Here is a 19352-nt window from a genome sequence, read left to right as displayed (position 1 = left end):
CAAGATATTGGCATTCTTCATGTCAAGTTCAATTCTTCCATATTAAGTGTTCAATTTTAATATGTGTATGGATGAAAATTTACGAAAAATCTATCCTTAGACGTCGTCTCGTCGTACATTGACAACTTGTAGCAACAGAATATCACAAAACTTTAAAGTATTATTATACCATATTCTAATTATTACTGTTATACTTACTATTCACAATTTGTTATATAATATTGCGGATACCGGTTTTTGTGTAACTAATCGGCATATATCCGAATTTCAATTTAAAGATATAAGCGAGTTTTCCATTTTAGTGCAAAAGGTGTTCTTCCATTTAAGCACTTAAAGTCAATCATCATCATACCGGGCAGTGTCGTTTGTCGCATTAAATCTGGGCATATCTTTCATTTTCTCACCCCAAATAAGACATCGCCTTAACAAATTCTCTCACGGCAACAGCTCACGCCGCGCAATGATGAATTACCTTTCATGTGGCGGTTCATAAGGGCTGCTTGTATCTACTTAAGACTGCAATAAAAATAAATCACAAATACTCTGCCATCGTGCGCCATCGACTATCCAATGACCAAATCTGTAAACCAATTATTCGTTTGTCTCTGCGCATATAACAAATACTGTGTCAAACGTATCCGGCACTTGTCGTGTGAATTAAGAAATCCAGTCTAATGACAGATTGGATCAAATGCCCTAAAAGGATCGGAACATGTTTTTAAGCGCACTAAATTGCTCACTTATTGCTATTTTTGGTTGTCAATACAAATATCCTTCAAATGTATGACAATTAACATTAAGCGGAACTTGATTTTAAAGGCACATGTTTGAATTTTCGTAAACACTATATTCAGCCTTCTTTTTATACATTTTCAAAATATCGCAATCGCATTAACCTGCAGTTTACACTCGATCATAATTATTTTGTTCCTAGTTTGATCTTATTTGATGAATAACAAATGCAAATCAAAATACTTGTCAGGATTCAATGACACCAGTGTTATTGAAGCCTTGCTCTAAATTAAATTTATTTGGCTCCATTCTTTTGTTTGTTTTCTATCCCTACTTTCTTTCGCTTTCGTTAACAAACAATAAAAAAAATGTACAATTACAATTGGCACGAAAATCTTTAGAATGAGAAAATTTATTTGTATTGGGCGAGAAATTCAATAAATCTCTTATCACAACTAGTGATAGCACTAATAATTGTAAAAGCTGAACGAGAGCCAATACCAGATATTTACCTCAATAATAGATCATAAGATGTTGTTCATGGAGTGTCACTGAACCATTTCCTATCAGTCAAACGCCAAGAATTCGCCGAATAACTTATCGGATGTTAATCGGAATTACTGTAGCAATTTACTTGCAACAAATAGTCGTTATGAATAGATCTTTTTCTCGATAGTTTTTGGAATAGTGGAAATATTCCGGCACGAAACACAAATTTAATAATCTCGTAACAGTTTTGGAAAGGTTTCACCATTCAATAAATACATAAACACCCATACATTATCACTTTTCTACTAATTGCACCCTTCTACTGCAACAATCTTGCACATGTTCTACCACAAACGTCCTTGAACGACTTAGTAGCCAGCGTTCATGCGAAATTTTCAGAAACCTAAAAGAAGTTGTTTTCTTTGCCGAAATAAAAGAAAACTCTGACCAGTCTACCTCACTGTTTATGTCATTTTATGTTTATCGTTCAGTCCTTATAATGTTCGTGCAGAACATAAACAACAAAAATGCCAAAAAAGATTTGCCATGCGACGCGAAGACCGCACAATACATACACGCACACACACACACCTCTTTCAATCTCAACAACAGCTAGTTGTGTTATCAAAGCTGTTTCCCATGTTCGTCAGGGGCCAGAATTAAGGCCTTTCCGTCCTTTGATGGCAAAATTAAGGTTTTAATAACAAACGTCGAATTGTTTACAGAATATTTTTCATGGACGGATCGGGATATGTTTGGGATACGATAATAATAAAAGTAGAGAGCATCTTTCAATGTTTTCGTCTTCACAAAATAAAGCCTACTGGCTTACTTTGATTGCTGAAAGATACGAACCGTACAATTCAACAGGAACCGGAGATCTTGCAAATTAGTGCCGTCGAAGTGCTAGCCGTTGCCTTTGTTGTGGCATTAAGGTAAAATGGACCAGCAGAACACAGAAAATCCAACACTTCTGAAGAGCCGCTTTCGTTCACGATGTGGGCACGATTGGATTTTTGCTTTTTCCGCAGTTCGAAAGTACCAAACATGACAAAAGGTTTGGCTTTTAATGCCTCGAAGAAGTTTGTATGTACATAAATTTTCTCTCGTTCCTTTTCTTCTGCTCAACGGCACACAAATACTTTACTAGCCACCAACACACGGCTGCTTGAGCACGCAATTTGCAGCAAGCAGGCGCAACTCAAATGACATTTGACAAAACGGTTGTCTAATGTGTCAAATCTTTCCTTAAGGTGTATTTCTATTGGTCCAAACCGTTCAAAGCGACCAGAATCGTTCAGAGATTTACTACAGATTTTTCGGCTTAAAATATAAAGTGTCGTAAAGCAAAAATAATTATAGTATGCTTTAGTGCTGAAATTATTGAAAAATATTGATGAAACAATTTGATGAAGTCATGGATAACTGTTTCATGTATGATATCTTTGGGGCATCTTAACTCTTATTCTTTATCTTGATTTAACCTAAAATAAATAAAAAAAATGTGACTGATAAAAAATAAAGCCGGTAAAACAAGCTTGTAAATAAATTGTACAAGCTTTCTTTCTGCTGTCCCCGATGCGGAAGAATCTCCTGGTTCCGTGATTCTAGTTGCTCGTTGGTTTGGTTATTTTGCTGGTTGATAACGGAAGCATTTGTTTACATCCCGAAGCCGAACCTGACGGTCGCAAAAAATCTATCGACAGAAGACGGTGCGGAAAGAGTTTACGCCACCTGCAGAAGACGGGCACATTCAACACACTGAGTAAGGTTGAGTTGTGCAATATTTTAGCCTAACTGTTTTTCAACCTAGATGAAACAATTAACCAACGACTGCGATTGTGCTTGCGAAGCGCTTATCATGTATCTTATTATTATTATTATTATTATTGTTATGTTATCGTACTGGCAAAATGTCATATAACATCAGACCGTGACATGATTTCGACCAATCAGAGAGCGGCTTTCAGCGCTGTCGGCGTTCGTCTAAAGTTCAACATCGAAACTTCAATCAGGTGTTGTTTTCATGAAATGGTGTGGATTTAAATTTTGCGAGAAGATGTTAAATTTCCAAGTTCTATGTTGTAATAAAATGAGTAATTGTCTTTGATTTTGACTGACTCCATGTAAAACATTTCCTTTCTAGTACAGATGGGTTGACATTAGGAGTGGTTCAATGCAGACGTTGCAACTTTAAACCATTCGAAGATAATGGAGTATCTATCCTGGTGTATGGAACACTAAGCTGCCTTTGATAAAGAAAATCATTCTGGTAATTATTCATTCAGCTGTATCAGGTTCAATTAGAAAATGATACAATGTTGTTTATACTACAGGAAACGTTTATTGAAGCATTTGTTTAGGAATTATCGGAATCCCGAACGATGACGTATGAGACTAGCATGTTTAGAAAATTAGCTTCGATGATAGATTTCGTTTCTGTGATAGAAATTGCTCCACACTATCCCTCTTCGTCAAGTAAGTGATCAGACTTTTTCAATTAAATTGCACATTTCGCTATTCTTTCTATTGAGAGCGTGAGTTAATCCGTTGAGATGGTACGTTTTCGAAGTCTTTTGTATAACTGGATGTGTTGTTCCCTTTAGTAAAATAGACCGTTCGAATAGAAGCTCGAGGTGACTGCTTGGCTGAGATAGTTGCATGCACAGTGCCGGATCACCGGAAAAATCTAGAGCTGCGCTAAGATGTAATTTGGGCTCCTGGTTTGCGCTAAATCGCACAGCTGATGAGGCAAACAATGTATCCAAGCTCAATTCTCCCGCCATAGTTATGGCCGTGCTTAAAAGAATAAAAACAGTACATCAGTTAGCTGTAAGTTTATCTCTAATATGTCGAATACTTACTTTTGCTCGACTTTGCAATTTGCTTTTTGACTCCAGATACTTATGCTTACTTGCCCATTGAGATCAATTGATATAGCACCAGTTGCCGTCAGCTTCAATGTACCACCATTGTGCGTTGGAAAAATTTCTTCATTGTCCTGTAACAACGTTGTCGCCTGGTAGGCTGGTGTTGGTTCCGAAGCCGTTCCGCTCCAAATATGACCCATAAGTTCTCCTTTTCCGTTAAAAAATTGTAACGGTCTCATTACCGTCCCTTGCACTGACAACTCCATGCCGCCAATTGTTTCCTCGTCGTCGTTTGAGCCATCTGAATCGTCCCCGTTATTGCTTGCGAAGGAAGAAAGTCCTCCAGTATAAAGACCAAGTGTAAACAAACTTGTTCGTTCATCAGTGACGTCGAGTGTGAGATCGACGATGCCGCGTTTAAGGACACCTCCTTTCATTTCCTGCAAGCTTGTCAGCGATGCATTAAATGATGGGTTAGTAGAAAACGTTCGACTTAGCGCAGTTGAAAGACCTCTGGGACCCAGTACGTGATAGTTCTTGATAGAGTGATCGCTTTCGATTACCTTTTCCAGAATGACAGCGAAGTCTGAACACTGAGCCGACAACAGTCGTAACTTCTGCAGAAGATATTGCTTTAACTCATACGCCTTATCTTTTGATTTGAGAAATTGCACTAAGTGCGCTAACTCTAAATAATTTGGTTTTGAATCCAATAGAATGTCTAGCGCTAATATTCGTGCGCTAGAATCGTACGGCTTAGACACCTGGAAGAAAATGTCTTCAAACTTTGCTCTAAACTCATCGTTCCATAAATACACTGAGAATGATCGCAACGCCTTCATGGCCGCGACACTAACCGTACTAGAACCTTCTTGTGCCAGGTTAACCAACAAGTCAGCGCTTTCGGGACACTTTAGATTATGCAATCCTCGTATGTATTTTAGCTTACATGGATCCTTCCGGCAAATTTTTAACCGTTCGGTAAAAAAACTAACCACCTTTTTGACGGTAACGGATTCGTAAGAATGTTCCTCAAGCAGAGCGAAGCACCGCGTCATAGAAGCAAGACATTGAATGAGGCTATCCGCAAACTTTTCCGATTTGGTCTCCTTTTGGGCCATTTCTAGTAAATCTTCTATGATTTCTTTGCGCGGTCGTGTACCGATAGCCAGTGCCTGAAGGTATCGCTCAGAAAGAAACAACTCCTCATCCGAATCGTATTTCAGCTCTGGTTTAGCAGCGTTGTGCGAGGCTAGCGTCTGTGCAGCGCCCAATAGATCCATCAATTGTCCTTTAAACTTAAACGAGGTTTTGGTTTCAAGGAGACGTCGTAAAACCTCTGTCGTCGACGTGCGTGCAACGTTCACGAGTGCGACAAGTGCAGAAGATGATTCTTTTTTTCCAATGTTGTCATTCAGCAGTGATTTTCTGTATTGTTTGAACATCTCAATAATTTCGTCACATTGATCATTTCCACAACCGGAGCGATGCTCTGAGTTGGTCACAAGAGTATCATTGTCTAAATCCAATTGCGCCATGATGTCTTTCAAACTAGAGCCCTCTAGAATATCGATTTGCTGTGCGTTTTCCTCCACATCGAGCCGCATAATCGATTCATAGTATGCACCTAATTGGTTTTGAGCATTAAGCATATACTTGACATAGTCTTGACTGATCACCTTCTGTAATGCACCGTCTGACGAAACGGTAAATTCCGCACTGCGCGATGTATTGATACTGCTACGCAGTGGGTATTCTTCGCGCTCGATACGTTTAGCGTGGTATTGGCAATCACTTTTAAATTTGTGATAGCGTGTCGATGAATGTGAAATGTATTTTGCTAGGCAGCGTCCAGAGGGATCATCTTCCTCGAATGTTCCGTCCATTAACTGGTACTGAAAAAGCGCCGCGATAGCCTTTTTGAAGTTTCTGACCGGAATTGAGGCATCGGAAGGCAAGAAGTGAATACTACGAATATGGCCTGAGTTCCACAAAGCGTAGAATGTTTGCTCTGTCCGTTCGAAGTGGCCGGCTTTATTCTCTGGTATGCTAAGAACTGTTGGGTTCACGATCTACGGTAGAGATAAAATTCATATTTAACAAATCTAACGGCGCTGCTTGGATGATTACCTTTATTTTCAAAAGTTTCACTTCATCATCTCCCCATACGGCACCAACAATGACCGTAGCACGAATATGGTATCCTGTCTTAATGGTCGCATTTCTAGCATTTCCCACGTGAACAACATTTGAAAAACTAAATCGTTCTTCAATGCCAACGTTAAATGCATCGCCATAAGCTAGAAAAAAAGGTTCCAGATATTTTTAGAAATGTATTATTCTAGAAAACCCTTAATGGAAATTAATTAATAAATTAAATGGAAACAGAATGACCCGAATGAATAGATTAATTGAACAGATTAGGTGTAATGTATAATTTTATCATTTTTGTGAGAGTTAAAGAGTAAGATTAAAAATACATTTCGTACATCAACCAATTGCGTAAGAATATTTAATACTAACATTATTGCATTCATTTATTGAGATTATCATTATCAGAGTAATGTGTTCCAGATGGCTTATCGATGGTTTAATTTTAAAAGTCGCGTGTTTGCGGCTGTTTGGTATTGCACATGGTAACATCGTAACACCGAATGGTTCATTCGTAGTTCAGCCATATCGACTGCATCAACGGTTTCTATGCGAAAGACCTCAGTTCAAACTCAAACCATGGCAGCTTCAACGTTTTTGTTTATGATGAATATTTATATGGTAGTGATAACGATTATATGCTGGTTACGTATTTATGCCCGTTTTAACAGCTAAATAATAATAAAAATCTGCACATAAACAGTTTTGAAAAAAATCGAAAATCAAGTTCAAATTACCTTGGTATGTTTTAAAGCAATGATTCACTCGTTTGGCAAATTTATGTTTGAAATATACTCATGAGGTTCCTATACAATAATACCAAAGCCTATTTGAGGTGCTATTACTGTTACCGATCGTAACTAAATGTGTTATACATCGTAAATATTTTGTAAAGTGTTTACGATTTCCTTAGTTCATTGCACATTCTGAACAAAACGAAGTTCTTTAACTATGTTTAGCGGATCATTGCTAGAGGATGAACGGAGCAATCTTTACGCTTTTGACGCATAATCTAACACAACATAAAACATTATAAACAGTTTTCCATAGCTTTATAGTAAGACACATGCCTAAAAACGATATAATTTGTACTCGTGTGTGCACAACGAGCCTCTAAAGAGCTTAAACAGAAGGCATATCTGTGGCCAAGGTTAAAGGTTATCATGCAGCCCAACTGCAACAGTTACGGTGCGATAGTAAAGCTTACCGGTTAATGCAAGAAGTATAGCTACAGACAAACAAGTCTTCATCATCGTTTATTCGATCTTGTGATATTATAGCGATCACCACGGTACGTTTGATACTTTTCGCATGCCACACTATCTAAACTCTTTGCAAACGAATATAAAATACGTACTGATCTGATACGAACAACACTATATTAAAGTGCAATTTGCTTTTTCGAGTTTTCACCACCGTGTTTCTATTGATTTACTTAAAGCAAGGCCCGCTGCGGTTCAGACCACCAATAAACTTGCCCGGTATGATTGTAATTTCTGACTGATCGACGAATTGCTGTGGAATGGAAAGTGATGATGTTCCCCACGCGTTATTCGTGGATCCATCACGCTCCGATCATCGCTTTGTTTGTGTTTGTCTTGTTAGGGTCGAAATTGTGTGAGCAGCGTAGTTATAGAGAGAAAAATGAGAAGAGAAAATTCTGGAGAATGAACTAAAGACCGTCGAACCAAGAATAGCGAATACACGATTGAAACTGTTTACGAGGTTCATTGCGATTATGACACAACGCCAACCGTACTTGCTTCTACCCGAACTCACGAACACAACTTCAAAATTATGGCCTGGAGAAGCTACACAAAACACAAAAGCGGACGTAGAAAACACGTGAATCACCATATCACGAGACTTTCGCGGTAAAATAGGGTGGTCAAATAAGCGTTCTCTTTTCGTGTGGTTATAAAAAGAAAACGACTTAATATTTTTCGATACTTAAACATTAGTTTGAAAGGTTGATCATCAAATTTATGAGCACATTTTCGACTTTCTGTGGTGCTATCTCGGCAATGGCTATTTCAATTTCGCTCTTGATAGTTGCTGGTTTGTTCGCATAAGTTTCATCTTTCACCGCTTTCTAATCACCCATATCACCCAATTCATATCACCATTTCTGCTTGTTGCTGTATTGCAGGTAGCGCCATCCTGTTGAAACCAAAAGGCGGCTAAGTTCTCAGGTTCAATTGCGCCAACGAACCAATCAGCCAACATTGCTCGGTAGCGTACACCTTCGACGGTTCCGGCGGCTCCTTCTTCATTCATTGATACGGAGGCCGATGATGCCGCCAGACCAAATTTTGCACCAAACAGTCACTCGTTTTGGGTGCATTGGCTTCTCTTGCGCGACGTGTAAGTTTTCCGAACCGCGAAAACGACAATACCGTTTATTACCACAGCCAACGAGGTGGAAATGAGCTTAAATGAAATACTTGCCATGTTTTGCTGGATGAGACTCTCCCCCGAGGGGGCTACCTACTAAACAACTCATCTTGCCGTTTCTAGCTTTACTGCAGAGCGAGGGACTAGAGCTGCATCCGGTCTCGTCTGATGAGAATTAAAGCACTCCAGTGGCCGTCTTTAATTGCATCCGTTTGTCCTTTCCTCTTTAAGAAATAAAATGTAAGTAAGATGAAGCTAGGCTCTGGAAAGAGTGCCTAAGCACTTTGATTTTTGATTTTTTTACCATCCATTTGTTGGAAGAGGCAAACATCACCGATGAGCCAAAATACGTCCAAGCAAAACTGCTGTCAAATATTGACTGATTACTCAAAATGGCCGAACTTTTCACCATAAGTCGCTGACATGTGTAGCAACATAACGCCACAAAAAAAAAATGCTCGGTATTTTGGTTGTTGAGCAGTTCATCAAAATTCTGGGCCCACCGCAAAAAGACCCCCGGTTGAGTACTGATCAGACTTCCAACCTTGTCACAGCAGCAGGTAACCTATAAAGGTATAAAGTAGTTTCGATGATGGCCTGGTGCTGACATTGATGATCAATCAATATGTGACCTATTTTGACTTGAAGTAGATTCTGATTTGCTAGCTAGTTGGGGAGCCCGTTTAGCCAAGCATGTACCACTTTGGCCAAAAAATATCGGGACTTTTGAATTTGAACTTTTTTGTGACTCTGATAGGGACAAATGTTTTATTTCTAGTTGCCAATACTGTCACCAATATCTGTTTCAAATTTACGTCAAAATATTCATTCTTTTGTAAATAGCTAACGTGAATTTTTAGTTTTTTATATTGTCTGAAACTATTCAACAACGCAGTTCCATCACATTTTGTGCACAGAATGCAATTTTTGCTGCCGTTGAAAATGTTGCAGAAGGCCTTTGGTGAGCCAACTCTATCGAAAACAAGATTTTCTGAGTAGTACAAATTGTTCAAAGAGGATCGGGAAAGCATTGAAGACGAGGCACGATCTATAAAATCAAAGAATTGATGTTCCAAAATCGTCGATTCATCGTCCGAGACCTTACTGATCTTGTTGAAGTATCGAAAGGATCAGAGGAATCCATTTTGAGTGTGACCAATTAGACCTCAGAAAAGTAAAACGTGTGAAACGCCGCCGCGTTGAAGCATCATGAATTCCTTCCAAATGGCCAAACTGTCAACGAAGAATACAATTTGAGTGTTATGCGCCGTTTGCGTAATTTTTTGCGTTAAAAAGACGAAACTTGTGGAGAGACAATTCTTGGTTTAAGCATCACGATAATGAACAATATCACATTACGCTCGTAAGTAGTGACCATTTCGCCAAAAACTGTACAAATATGGTTCCACACCAAAGACGCTGTATAGAAGACGAGTGGATAGAACTGGACTCTCTATGGCTTAAATTTTTCATGTACGAGGTTTGTTCAAAAAGTATCGCGACTTTTCAATTTCCGTGGACTACGTATATCCGATTTTCAAAGTTTTTGTGGCGTTAGGTTGCTACACATGTCAGTGAATTATGGTAAAAATTTCGGCCATTTTGAGTAATCAGTAAATTTTGGACAGCTGTTTTGCTTGGGCGTGTTTTGACTCATCGTCGATTTTAGTGTACGCCAAAACTCTAATTGACCACGAAGCGGTAATTTAAGTTTTGGAAACAGAAAAAAACATAAAAAGTCACAGGGGGCCAGATCTGGGGAATAAAGTGGCTTTGGCATCACTAGAGAGTTGTTTTGGCCAAAAATTCGCGCAGAAACAACGATGTGTTAGCAGTGTCGCAAAAGCCAATTTTTGTTTTTCCACAAATCCAGACGTTTGTGGTGGATTGCTTCGCGCAAATTGCACATAATTTTTAGGTAATATTCCTTATTGACCGTTCTACCCTTTGGCGAGAACTCGTGATGAAACACGACCCTGCAATCGAAGAAAACTGCAAGCAAAACTGTTCGCAATCGATCAAAGTAGGCTTTTCGACGTTCACATCTTCTCGGCCTACTGAGAAAAATTTGAAACACCGATAAGCAATGCTTTTGGTCTTAAAAGCTTCACCATAAGCCACAATCAACATTTCGATTGCGTCCGAGTACTTAATTTCGTTTTTCATACAAAATTTGATAAAGATTCTTTGCCATCCATTTTTTGGAAGAGACAAAAATCGACGATGGGCCAAGACACGTGCACACTAAAAAAATTGTCAAAAATTGACTGATTTTTCAAAAATTTTCAACTTTTCACCAAAAAATCACTGACATGTGTAGCAATCCAACGTCACAAAAACATCGGAAATCGGATATACGTAGCCCGCGGAAATTGAAAAGTCGCGATACTTTTTGAACAAACCTCGTATAACAATGATCGGTAATTAAAAGCCGAAATATTATTTGCACGAGGTAATCGATGTTTTTGCCAAGGCTCGTCGATGTCACGCACCAGGGGGTTGGCGTCGAGCCCACAACAACACCTGTAAAAAACACATTATTACAGAAAGCAACAGATGGTTTATTTTCTGTAATAAGGTTTTGTATTGTTAGCCACTGTACTTTCGATAGATTATTTTCGACCATTTGAACTCATTCTCATTCTAACTTATTTGTATCATTGGTACTCATTGAAACTACTACCCATTCGTACTCATTTGAACTTTAACGAATGCATTCAATTTCTTATGCAAATATAGTGATATTTTGCTTTTCTTTGTTTTGTTTCGCTAACAGTTTCGCATTCATTATATGTCACGAGTATAATTTGTTTGATTTCGTGCTGTTAACATTAAATACAGAGAAATATTACCACATGGCTCGAAACAAAATTTGAACAACCGACACCACCGTCGGTTTTGAACGTTTCGTGTGGTAGTCATTTGACCATTAGACAGTCAAGAGATAGATAACACCTGAAATGACACATTCGATTGATACACATGTGTAGGTAAATGTGGTTTAAGTGTTATCTTATCATTCTTTGCTTTTCCGATAAAAGCGTGCCCAGTTGGTGCCAGGTATTCTCGTACGAGTGAAAATGGTTAGCATGCAACAGTCGATATGCGAGCTGCTTGCTGAATAAGTTGAATTTGTGTATAATAATCGGATAATATATGTTTAAAGTGTATAACGAAGCAAAGTGTCTCTTCTTAGTTCATATGACAAGAAATTTATTATGAACATTGTAACATACGATTTCTGAGTTGCTTTTAAGCGATGTCGACTAAGGGAAAATTTTTGCTATTGGTGATGATTATAGTGCTTAACTCGGCATTTGGCCAAAGTAAAGAAGACGCCATGAAATCTATGCTGAACAGTACATTCTTATATCTTGAACTGTCTTTTCCGTTTTCAGTTGCTCGGCTTCTTGATCCATCGAAATGCTTTTTTCAAACAAATTGCATCGATTGCCTGGATATAGATAAAGATTGCGCTTGGTGTACAGATGAAGTGAGTTTTTAATGCATTAACTATGCCTTATAGTGAATCGGCGTAAAATTGGATTATTTAGCTAGATGTCTGAATCCAGAAACAGTGTTCCAATTAGAGTTCAGTTTAATTATTCACACAAGGGGTGTGGTCATTAAAACACATACATTGAATTATGTCACTATATACTAGGGTGATCATTAAGTTTTGACGTTCGATACCAGAGGGCGCTGCTACGAGTATAATTTTTTTTTTGTCATATTGGTACACTCTTCAGATGAACCTATGTGAAGTTTCATTTAAATCGGACACTTAGTTTTTTTTTTACAAGCCATTTAGTATCGACATGTCACAGTTTTTTTTTCAATGGAAAAAATCAAGTATCGTGCAGTGATTTCATTTTTATTTTTCAAAGGTTTAAAAGCAAAGGAAAATAATGAACCAATACTGAAAGTGTATAAGGACTCTTCACCTTTAATTATGGGGTTAAAAGAGGGTTTCCTGAGTTTAAACATGGTCGTAGTAGCCTTTAAGACGATCCAGGTAAAAAACGTAAAAAAACAGACACAACACCCGAAATCGTAAAACAATACAGGATATCGTTTTCGAAAATCGTCCAATCACTGATAGAAATTAAGTACAAGACCTACCCAACTTATTGAGCAGTATAATCAATATTTTGACTGAAGTTTTGGGTTTCAGAAAGCTGTTTGCAACATGGGTGCCGCATTTGCTACAAACGCATTCGAATGCATCTTTCTTGACAACATTTAAAGCGTTTTCGATAGGATAAAGTGGATTTTGTGCATTGAATCATCATTGTAGATGAGGCTTGGGTCTCTCACTATGATCTTGAATCAAAACAAGTGGCTAAAGAGTGGTGTGAACCATGTTCTTCAGCTTCGAAACGAGTTCGTGTCCAGAAATCGCCCAAAAAGGTGTTCGCATCAGTTTTTCAGGATGCGAATGGAATTTTGCTACCGGATTGCTTGCAGGCTGGTGAACCAATAAATTTTGATTATTTTTGTAACATTTTAGAGCAACTAAAAGCGAAAATTCGTGAAAAACGACTCGGTTTGCAGAAGAAAAACATCGTTTTTCATCAGGGCAACGCATTCTGTCAGAAGAGCATTTCGAAAATGGCAAAAATCCATGAATTAAAGTTCGAATTGTTGGAGTATCCACCCAATTCACCAGGTTTGGCCCTTAGCAACATCCACCTGTTTTCAAACCAAAAAAAAATCGTGCCCGGAAAACGTTTTTCATCAAATGATGACGTCATAATAGCTGAAAAACAGTAATGTGAAATGTCGATACTAAATGGCTTGTAAAAAAAAAAACTAAGTGTCCGATTTAAATGAAACTTCACATAGGTTCATCTGAAGAGTGTACCAATATGACAAAAAAAAATTATACTCGTAGCAGCGCCCTCTGGTATCGAACGTCAAAACTTAATGATCACCCTAGTAGTATAGTAGCTTAATGGTCTGTGCCCGCGTTGCTTCAGCGGTTCAGCCATCAGTTTAACTGTTTCTTTCGTTAGCTACAGTGATTATTAATATCAGGGTTTTTGGAGACTATCATTCTAATTTTTGTAATTTGTTCAACTAAATATAACAAAACTTAAATGGATTGTGTTTGCGTTAATAGTGGAAGCACAAAAGGTTCAAATACGTCTGAGTGTCGCTGACAAAGAATCAAAACAAATGTAATATAGGAAATAATTGTGTAAAATAAAGATTAATAATATTAGGTCTATCTGGGGCCTTAGGGCCACACGATCCGTAAAATATAAAACGTAAAAAAATTGTGACGTGAACGTGAAGCGGACTCTATGAACCATCAATCGTAAAACGTAAAACCGAGCGTTTGTTTACAAACAGAGGAAAACAGAGGTTTGTTTCCAAACGCTCGGTAATGAACAGGGGAGTTATTACAAAAATCCTAGACCCAAAAAGGCCTGGGTACAGCTTGGTGAACCAGGTCCACCGCAACCAAAGCCAAATATTCATTGCGTAACGGTTATGCTGTGCATATGGTGGGATATGGAAGGTGAGGTGCACTATGAGCTTTTAAACCCCAATAAAATTATTGATGGACAATCCCATCGACAACAGTTGAAGCATTTGAAGCAAAGCTTTGGCCATAAAACGAGGGGAATGGGATAAAAGACAAGATAAGCTAATTTTTCAAAATGACAACGCTCGACCCCACATCGCAAAACCGGTTGAAACCTATCCCGAAAATGTCGGATGGGAACTGTTAACGATGAATAACGATTTCGCAGCACAGGGGTTAAATTCTTATGAAAATATTGAAAACTGGGTCTCTGAGTGGGTCGCTGATAACCACAAACAAATGTAACAAATGTCGAATAAAAACGGCAGGAATTAAGTCATACACCTAACAAAAACAATATTTCCAGTTGTATGAAATGCGTAAATCTCGCTGTATGCCGAAACACGATCTGTTGATATCGAACTGTAATGCATCTAAAATTGAAACAAACGAAAATTATTACTACGAAGAAATTACACATAACGAACCACATCGTGATTTTGATGCAGAGAAGCTGGAAGCCGTTCAAATAACTCCTCAAAAAATGCGAATACGCCTCGGAAAACGTATGTTATTTTTACTGCTTACTCTAAAACAGAGCAATAACAAGAGAAACAAATTCTATTTACAGTGTCTTCGAGAACATTTTCTTTTAAGTACAAAGCGGCAAACAACTATCCTCTTGATATGTACTACCTGATGGATCTAACTTGGTCCATGCGAGACGATAAAGCAACGCTGGAAAAAATGGGTAGTCAACTAGCCCTGGCACTGGCAAACCTCACTGCCAACTACAGACTAGGATTTGGAAGTTTTGCTGACAAACCAGCAGTGCCTTTCATTCAAACCGAACCGCATCGTTTGGCCAATCCTTGCTACTCAGAAAATAACCAGTGTGAACCAACTTACGGGTTTCGCCACCATTTGAGGATCACGAATGACATAGAGAGCTTCATCGCGCAGGTTAAGCAAAGCAGTGTCACCGGAAACATCGACAATCTTGAAGGGGGCCTCGATGCTCTAATGCAAGTACTGGTGTGTGAAAACCAAATCGGTTGGGGTAACAATACACGAAAAATTGTGGTCGTGGCCACCGATGGCTGGTTGCATATGGCAGGGGATGGATTGCTCGCCGGAATTATACGGGAGAATGACAAACAGTGCCATTTATCGGCGGACGGAAACTTTGTCGATGTGCTAAAATACGATTACCCTTCGCTAGAACAAATTTGGCGCGTCTTGTTGCGGTCCAAAACGGCTGTAATTTTTGCTATAACCGAGGAGCAAGAAACTTACTACAAGCGGTAAACAAGTGCAACAATAACAAAATCTTACTCGCAGTGCGGTCGCACCATAAACTTTCGTCGTCGTTTTTTTTAGCCTACGTGAATTAATGCCAGAATTTACCAGCGTCGGTCGACTGCAGGACGATTCTTCCAACATACTGCAGCTGGTTAAGGATGGTTATCAGGAATTTGTAAGGCGAGTAGAGTTTACGGATAATGCCCCTGATTATATTGACTTACGATACACCACTGATTGTGGTGGAATGTATATGACACCGCAACCAATCAATCGATGCGAGAACATCGAAATAGGCAAAGAGTACAAGTTCAATGTTGAAGTGCGATTGTTAGAGTACCCCAAGGACCTATCTGTGAGTATTCGAATCTGAAAACTATAACCGAGTACACTAATTATTGGGTATTTTGTTTTACCTTACGAAGGACATAACCGTCCTCATAGAGGAAAAGCTGATCAGCAATGAAGCCTTCGAACTTCAAATAAATTTACGATCAACGTGTGACTGCGAAAAGAATAAAAATGCTCTAGAGTTAAGTGAATTGTGCAGCTTTCATGGGGACTATATTTGTGGTTTGTGTCAATGTTATGCCGGATGGTAAGAATAACATTTTTAAAGGTTTTCAAAGAATAAAGGACTCCATGTTGTCTTTTAAGGATCGGAAAAACGTGCGAGTGCAACTTGCAGAATTCTTTAAACCGCAAAGAACTCTTTGAGCAGTGTGTGGCGCCTATTGACAAGGATGAGTTACAGAGTGGTCCTGTTTGTTCTGATCGTGGTGAATGTGTGTGCGGACAGTGTATTTGCAATCCAGGCTACACGGGGGATCATTGCGAATGTACAAACTGTACCATGTAAGTACATCAAACAAACCATCAATCATAATTCACAACAACCTACTGTTTAATGCGCATCCAATAAGGTGTCGTTAAAGGTTATAGTAATGTTCTGATAAGCTTGCTTTAAAATTCAAACAGCAAAATTCATAATCTTTTGAACATGACTGTTTTCTTTCAGAATGGACGGCAAAGTATGTGGAGGTCAGGATCACGGAGTTTGTGCTTGTGGCAAATGTAGTTGCTATGATTCTTGGCGTGGTGACAATTGTGAGTGTTCGACAGAAACCAGCACTTGCAAAGCACCGCTTAGTAGCGCTATTTGTTCTAATCACGGGTTTTGTGACTGTGGTCGTTGTAATTGTAACGAAACATTTTTTGGCCAATATTGCGAAACTAAAGTCGGTGAACAATCAACGCTTTGCTCGCATTATGAAGAATGCGTTCGGTGTGCAGTGCACACAAAAAATGATCTCGTTTGCAAGGACTTCGACATGCGGTGTCGTGAGAAAATTGGCCTTTACAAGGTAGACTTCGTAAAAACAGTGGATGGTAAGACATGAATTTATTTGCGAATATATTTCTTCCACGCAAGACAGCTTTGTTATTCAGTATGTTCTTTATTTTTAGCTTCGCACAACTGTACGTTTCGATTTAGCCACGAAGAGAATGTTTGCGATTACAAATACTCGTATGAACTTATTGAAAATCAGCTCACTTTGCTCAAAGTACAAGATATAATTTGCAAACAGGTTGATTTGGTTACTGCAGGTTTAACTATTGCAATTTCAATTTTCATCGGTGGTCTGATGTTTCTGCTTTGCTACCGATTGAAGATTACATACGACGATCGAAGAATGTTTGCGAAATTTGAGGAGGAAAGGGAGCAGCATACCCAATACCGCGAACAAAGTCCTATTTACAAGTCCCCAATTAGTGAGTTTAAAGTTCCCCCAGAAATGGAATCAACCGTCTTATAAAACACTTAGAGAAATTATTATACAAGTATTAGTATTATTATTTCTTCAAGAGCAATTTACCAAAATGAACAGAGTTTTGTACGTGTTAGCCTTGTTTCGAAAATATTGAACCATCCTAGAAGCAGCACCGACGAGAAAAAACTGCGTTCACTAGAACTACGACTGTTGATGATGCAGTTAAAAAGCGATATGATATCCGCGTACAATCGCTACACGTTACTTTACAATTATTAATTGGAATATTAATTACACTAGAAGTCGAGTTTGTGGTTCGAGCCGTTCACGTGTCTTTTTGCAATTCTGTCGTCATACTCCGTACAAATCTGGTAAACACAAAGAGTTTTTTCATTTTGTTAGCTAAACTAACTGTTTTCTATTTAAAGTGCGTTGAGAACGTTTAAACTTCAAACTGACTAAGAGTGCTTAAGTTCAAATTTTATGATTCGACGGAGACTTGTTTAAATTGTATCCAGCGTAAACGGAAAATTAGGAAGACAGTTATTTTTGTAACAAAAAGAACAACTACTGATAAATAAGACTCGGTCCGTTCTTCTAAGATTAAAAAAGAAAACAACTACTGCACTAATAAACAGAAAAAGATGCTCTAAAACCAAAAAACTTTATAAGGTTGACTGTTAGATACAAAATTATAAAAAATATATATTATGATTTGAACAACCAAGAACTCAAATAAAATTAATATAATATTATGTATTGGTAAATAAAATTAAGTACTGATGAATATAACACACATGAATACAACACACACAATAACACATGAATAATCAATAAAAGGTCGTGAAAGTGATATAGAATAACTCGTCAAAATACAAAGGGCAGGAATAACACGCAGACTCGTTTCAATACGGACTCCCTGAAACAAGTATGGTTGCAAGAGTTGTACAAACAGGCCATCACCGAGTGGCCATGCAACCACTAAACGAAGAAATAACTACGGCCGAGAGATGGAGCGCTCTAAGAACATGCTTCAGAAACTGTCCCCAGGAAGCCTTGGGCACGCGTCTTGGTAAGACCAGTTCTGGCTCGTTCGACGCTGAGTGTACAGTTGTGACGAAACGTAAAAGAATTGCAATTAGAGAAACGAATTCATAAGAAAAAGAAGGTAGCAGGCTACCAAAACAATTTCTTTTCCAATGTCACCTGCTGAAGGAACAAATGTTAGAACTAACGATGACGTAACAAGGAGCCTGCTTGCAGCCTTGTTGGATGTTGGCGCACTTTGTTTATCAGGGAATGCATAAACACGGTCTGACGACCTTCTATTTTCAACAAGACGGCGCATCTTATCACACCACTATTGCTTCTATGAAGTTTTTGCAGAGCAAGTTTTTACAGAGCAGCAAGCCAGCCAAGCCCCCCGCTGATAGAGCAGTCGGTAGTGCTCTTCGCTGTCACGCAGCTGGCCTGGGTTTCGAATCCCGGGATCGGTTGTCACTCAACCGGCCATGGTTTCGATTCCCGATACCGGCGTGACAGGGGGGTTGGCGCGGGGCTAACAATCCCGTCCGTAAAAATTAAATGTTACAGAAGAGCATCAGAGATTAGCATTGTCTCTGGTGCCAGGCCAAGACTGCTCAGCGGTTGTAGCGCCAAAAAAAGAAGAAGAAGCCAGCCAAGCGAAGACCACTGAAGAACTAAAAGCTAATATCACAGCGGAAATTGCTGCTATTAAGCACGAAATGTTGTCAAATACAATGAAAAATGCTGAAAAAAGGGCCGCTTTCGAGACGCGCTCTCTTTTGTGGACGCAACAGGTGAAAGAAGCTTCAATAAAAAGAACAACAAGTTCTCTGGACGCTCCGAACTCGAATAAATAAAAAGTAGGCCTAGTAATTACGTGGTGAACCATTCGAAATCCAATTCACGAGAACCAAAATATGAACAGCCATCGCCATGATGTTTGATCGAATTGATATTTCTCGTATTCGATAGGAAACTCGTCCGCGTCCGAGAGGAAGATGCTCAGATTGATATTTGGCCCCGTACGTGCCGCTACAACAGCGAGCTGTACGCAATGTACGACGACGACCTCACTGTCGTGCAGCG

General features: G+C 38.9%; 2 protein-coding genes across 3 annotated transcripts; one reads left to right on the top strand and one right to left on the bottom strand.

Annotated features, from left to right (window-relative positions):
- Window positions 1–3540: 3540 nt before the first annotated feature.
- Window positions 3541–7655, bottom strand: LOC128272033 (microsomal triacylglycerol transfer protein). The gene is made up of 4 exons (XM_053009744.1): window positions 7450–7655; window positions 6222–6391; window positions 4086–6163; window positions 3541–4020 (listed from the first exon to the last, which is right to left on the bottom strand). The coding sequence occupies exons 1-4, from the start codon at window positions 7493–7495 to the stop codon at window positions 3708–3710; spliced, it is 2607 nt and encodes an 868-aa protein (XP_052865704.1). The 5' UTR covers window positions 7496–7655; the 3' UTR covers window positions 3541–3707.
- A 4141-nt stretch (window positions 7656–11796) lies between these two features.
- LOC128274611 (integrin beta-nu) lies at window positions 11797–17852 on the top strand. 2 transcript variants are annotated; one of them, XM_053012855.1, is made up of 9 exons: window positions 11797–11962; window positions 12035–12129; window positions 14534–14732; window positions 14798–15470; window positions 15547–15823; window positions 15894–16066; window positions 16126–16323; window positions 16487–16857; window positions 16936–17852. In XM_053012855.1, exons 1-9 carry the CDS (start codon window positions 11896–11898, stop codon window positions 17283–17285), a joined length of 2403 nt encoding a protein of 800 aa, XP_052868815.1. In that variant the 5' UTR covers window positions 11797–11895; the 3' UTR covers window positions 17286–17852. The 2 variants fall into 2 exon arrangements, with proteins under 2 accessions (XP_052868815.1, XP_052868814.1); XM_053012854.1 differs by having other exon boundaries at window positions 16918–17852.
- The last annotated feature ends 1500 nt before the right edge of the window (window positions 17853–19352 follow it).

The sequence above is a fragment of the Anopheles cruzii genome, chromosome 3, assembly GCF_943734635.1.
Source record: "Anopheles cruzii chromosome 3, idAnoCruzAS_RS32_06, whole genome shotgun sequence".
In the NCBI taxonomy this organism is placed as follows: domain Eukaryota; kingdom Metazoa; phylum Arthropoda; class Insecta; order Diptera; family Culicidae; genus Anopheles; species Anopheles cruzii.
This window is presented reverse-complemented; position numbering and strand designations above follow the sequence as displayed.

Bases quoted from the DNA above. Each gene is read 5' to 3' on its own strand.
- LOC128272033 (XM_053009744.1), bottom strand. From the start codon at position 7,495: ATGATGAAGACTTGTTTGTCTGTAGCTATACTTCTTGCATTAACCG. The intron at 6,392-7,449 runs GTAAGCTTTACT...CTTTTTTTCTAG, and splicing joins TATACTTCTTGCATTAACCG to CTTATGGCGATGCATTTAAC. The intron at 6,164-6,221 runs GTAATCATCCAA...TCTCTACCGTAG, and splicing joins TGAAACTTTTGAAAATAAAG to ATCGTGAACCCAACAGTTCT.
- LOC128274611 (XM_053012854.1), top strand. From the start codon at position 11,896: ATGTCGACTAAGGGAAAATTTTTGCTATTGGTGATGATTATAGTGCTT. The intron at 15,471-15,546 runs GTAAACAAGTGC...CGTTTTTTTTAG, and splicing joins CAAGAAACTTACTACAAGCG to CCTACGTGAATTAATGCCAG. The intron at 16,324-16,486 runs GTAAGTACATCA...GTTTTCTTTCAG, and splicing joins GAATGTACAAACTGTACCAT to AATGGACGGCAAAGTATGTG.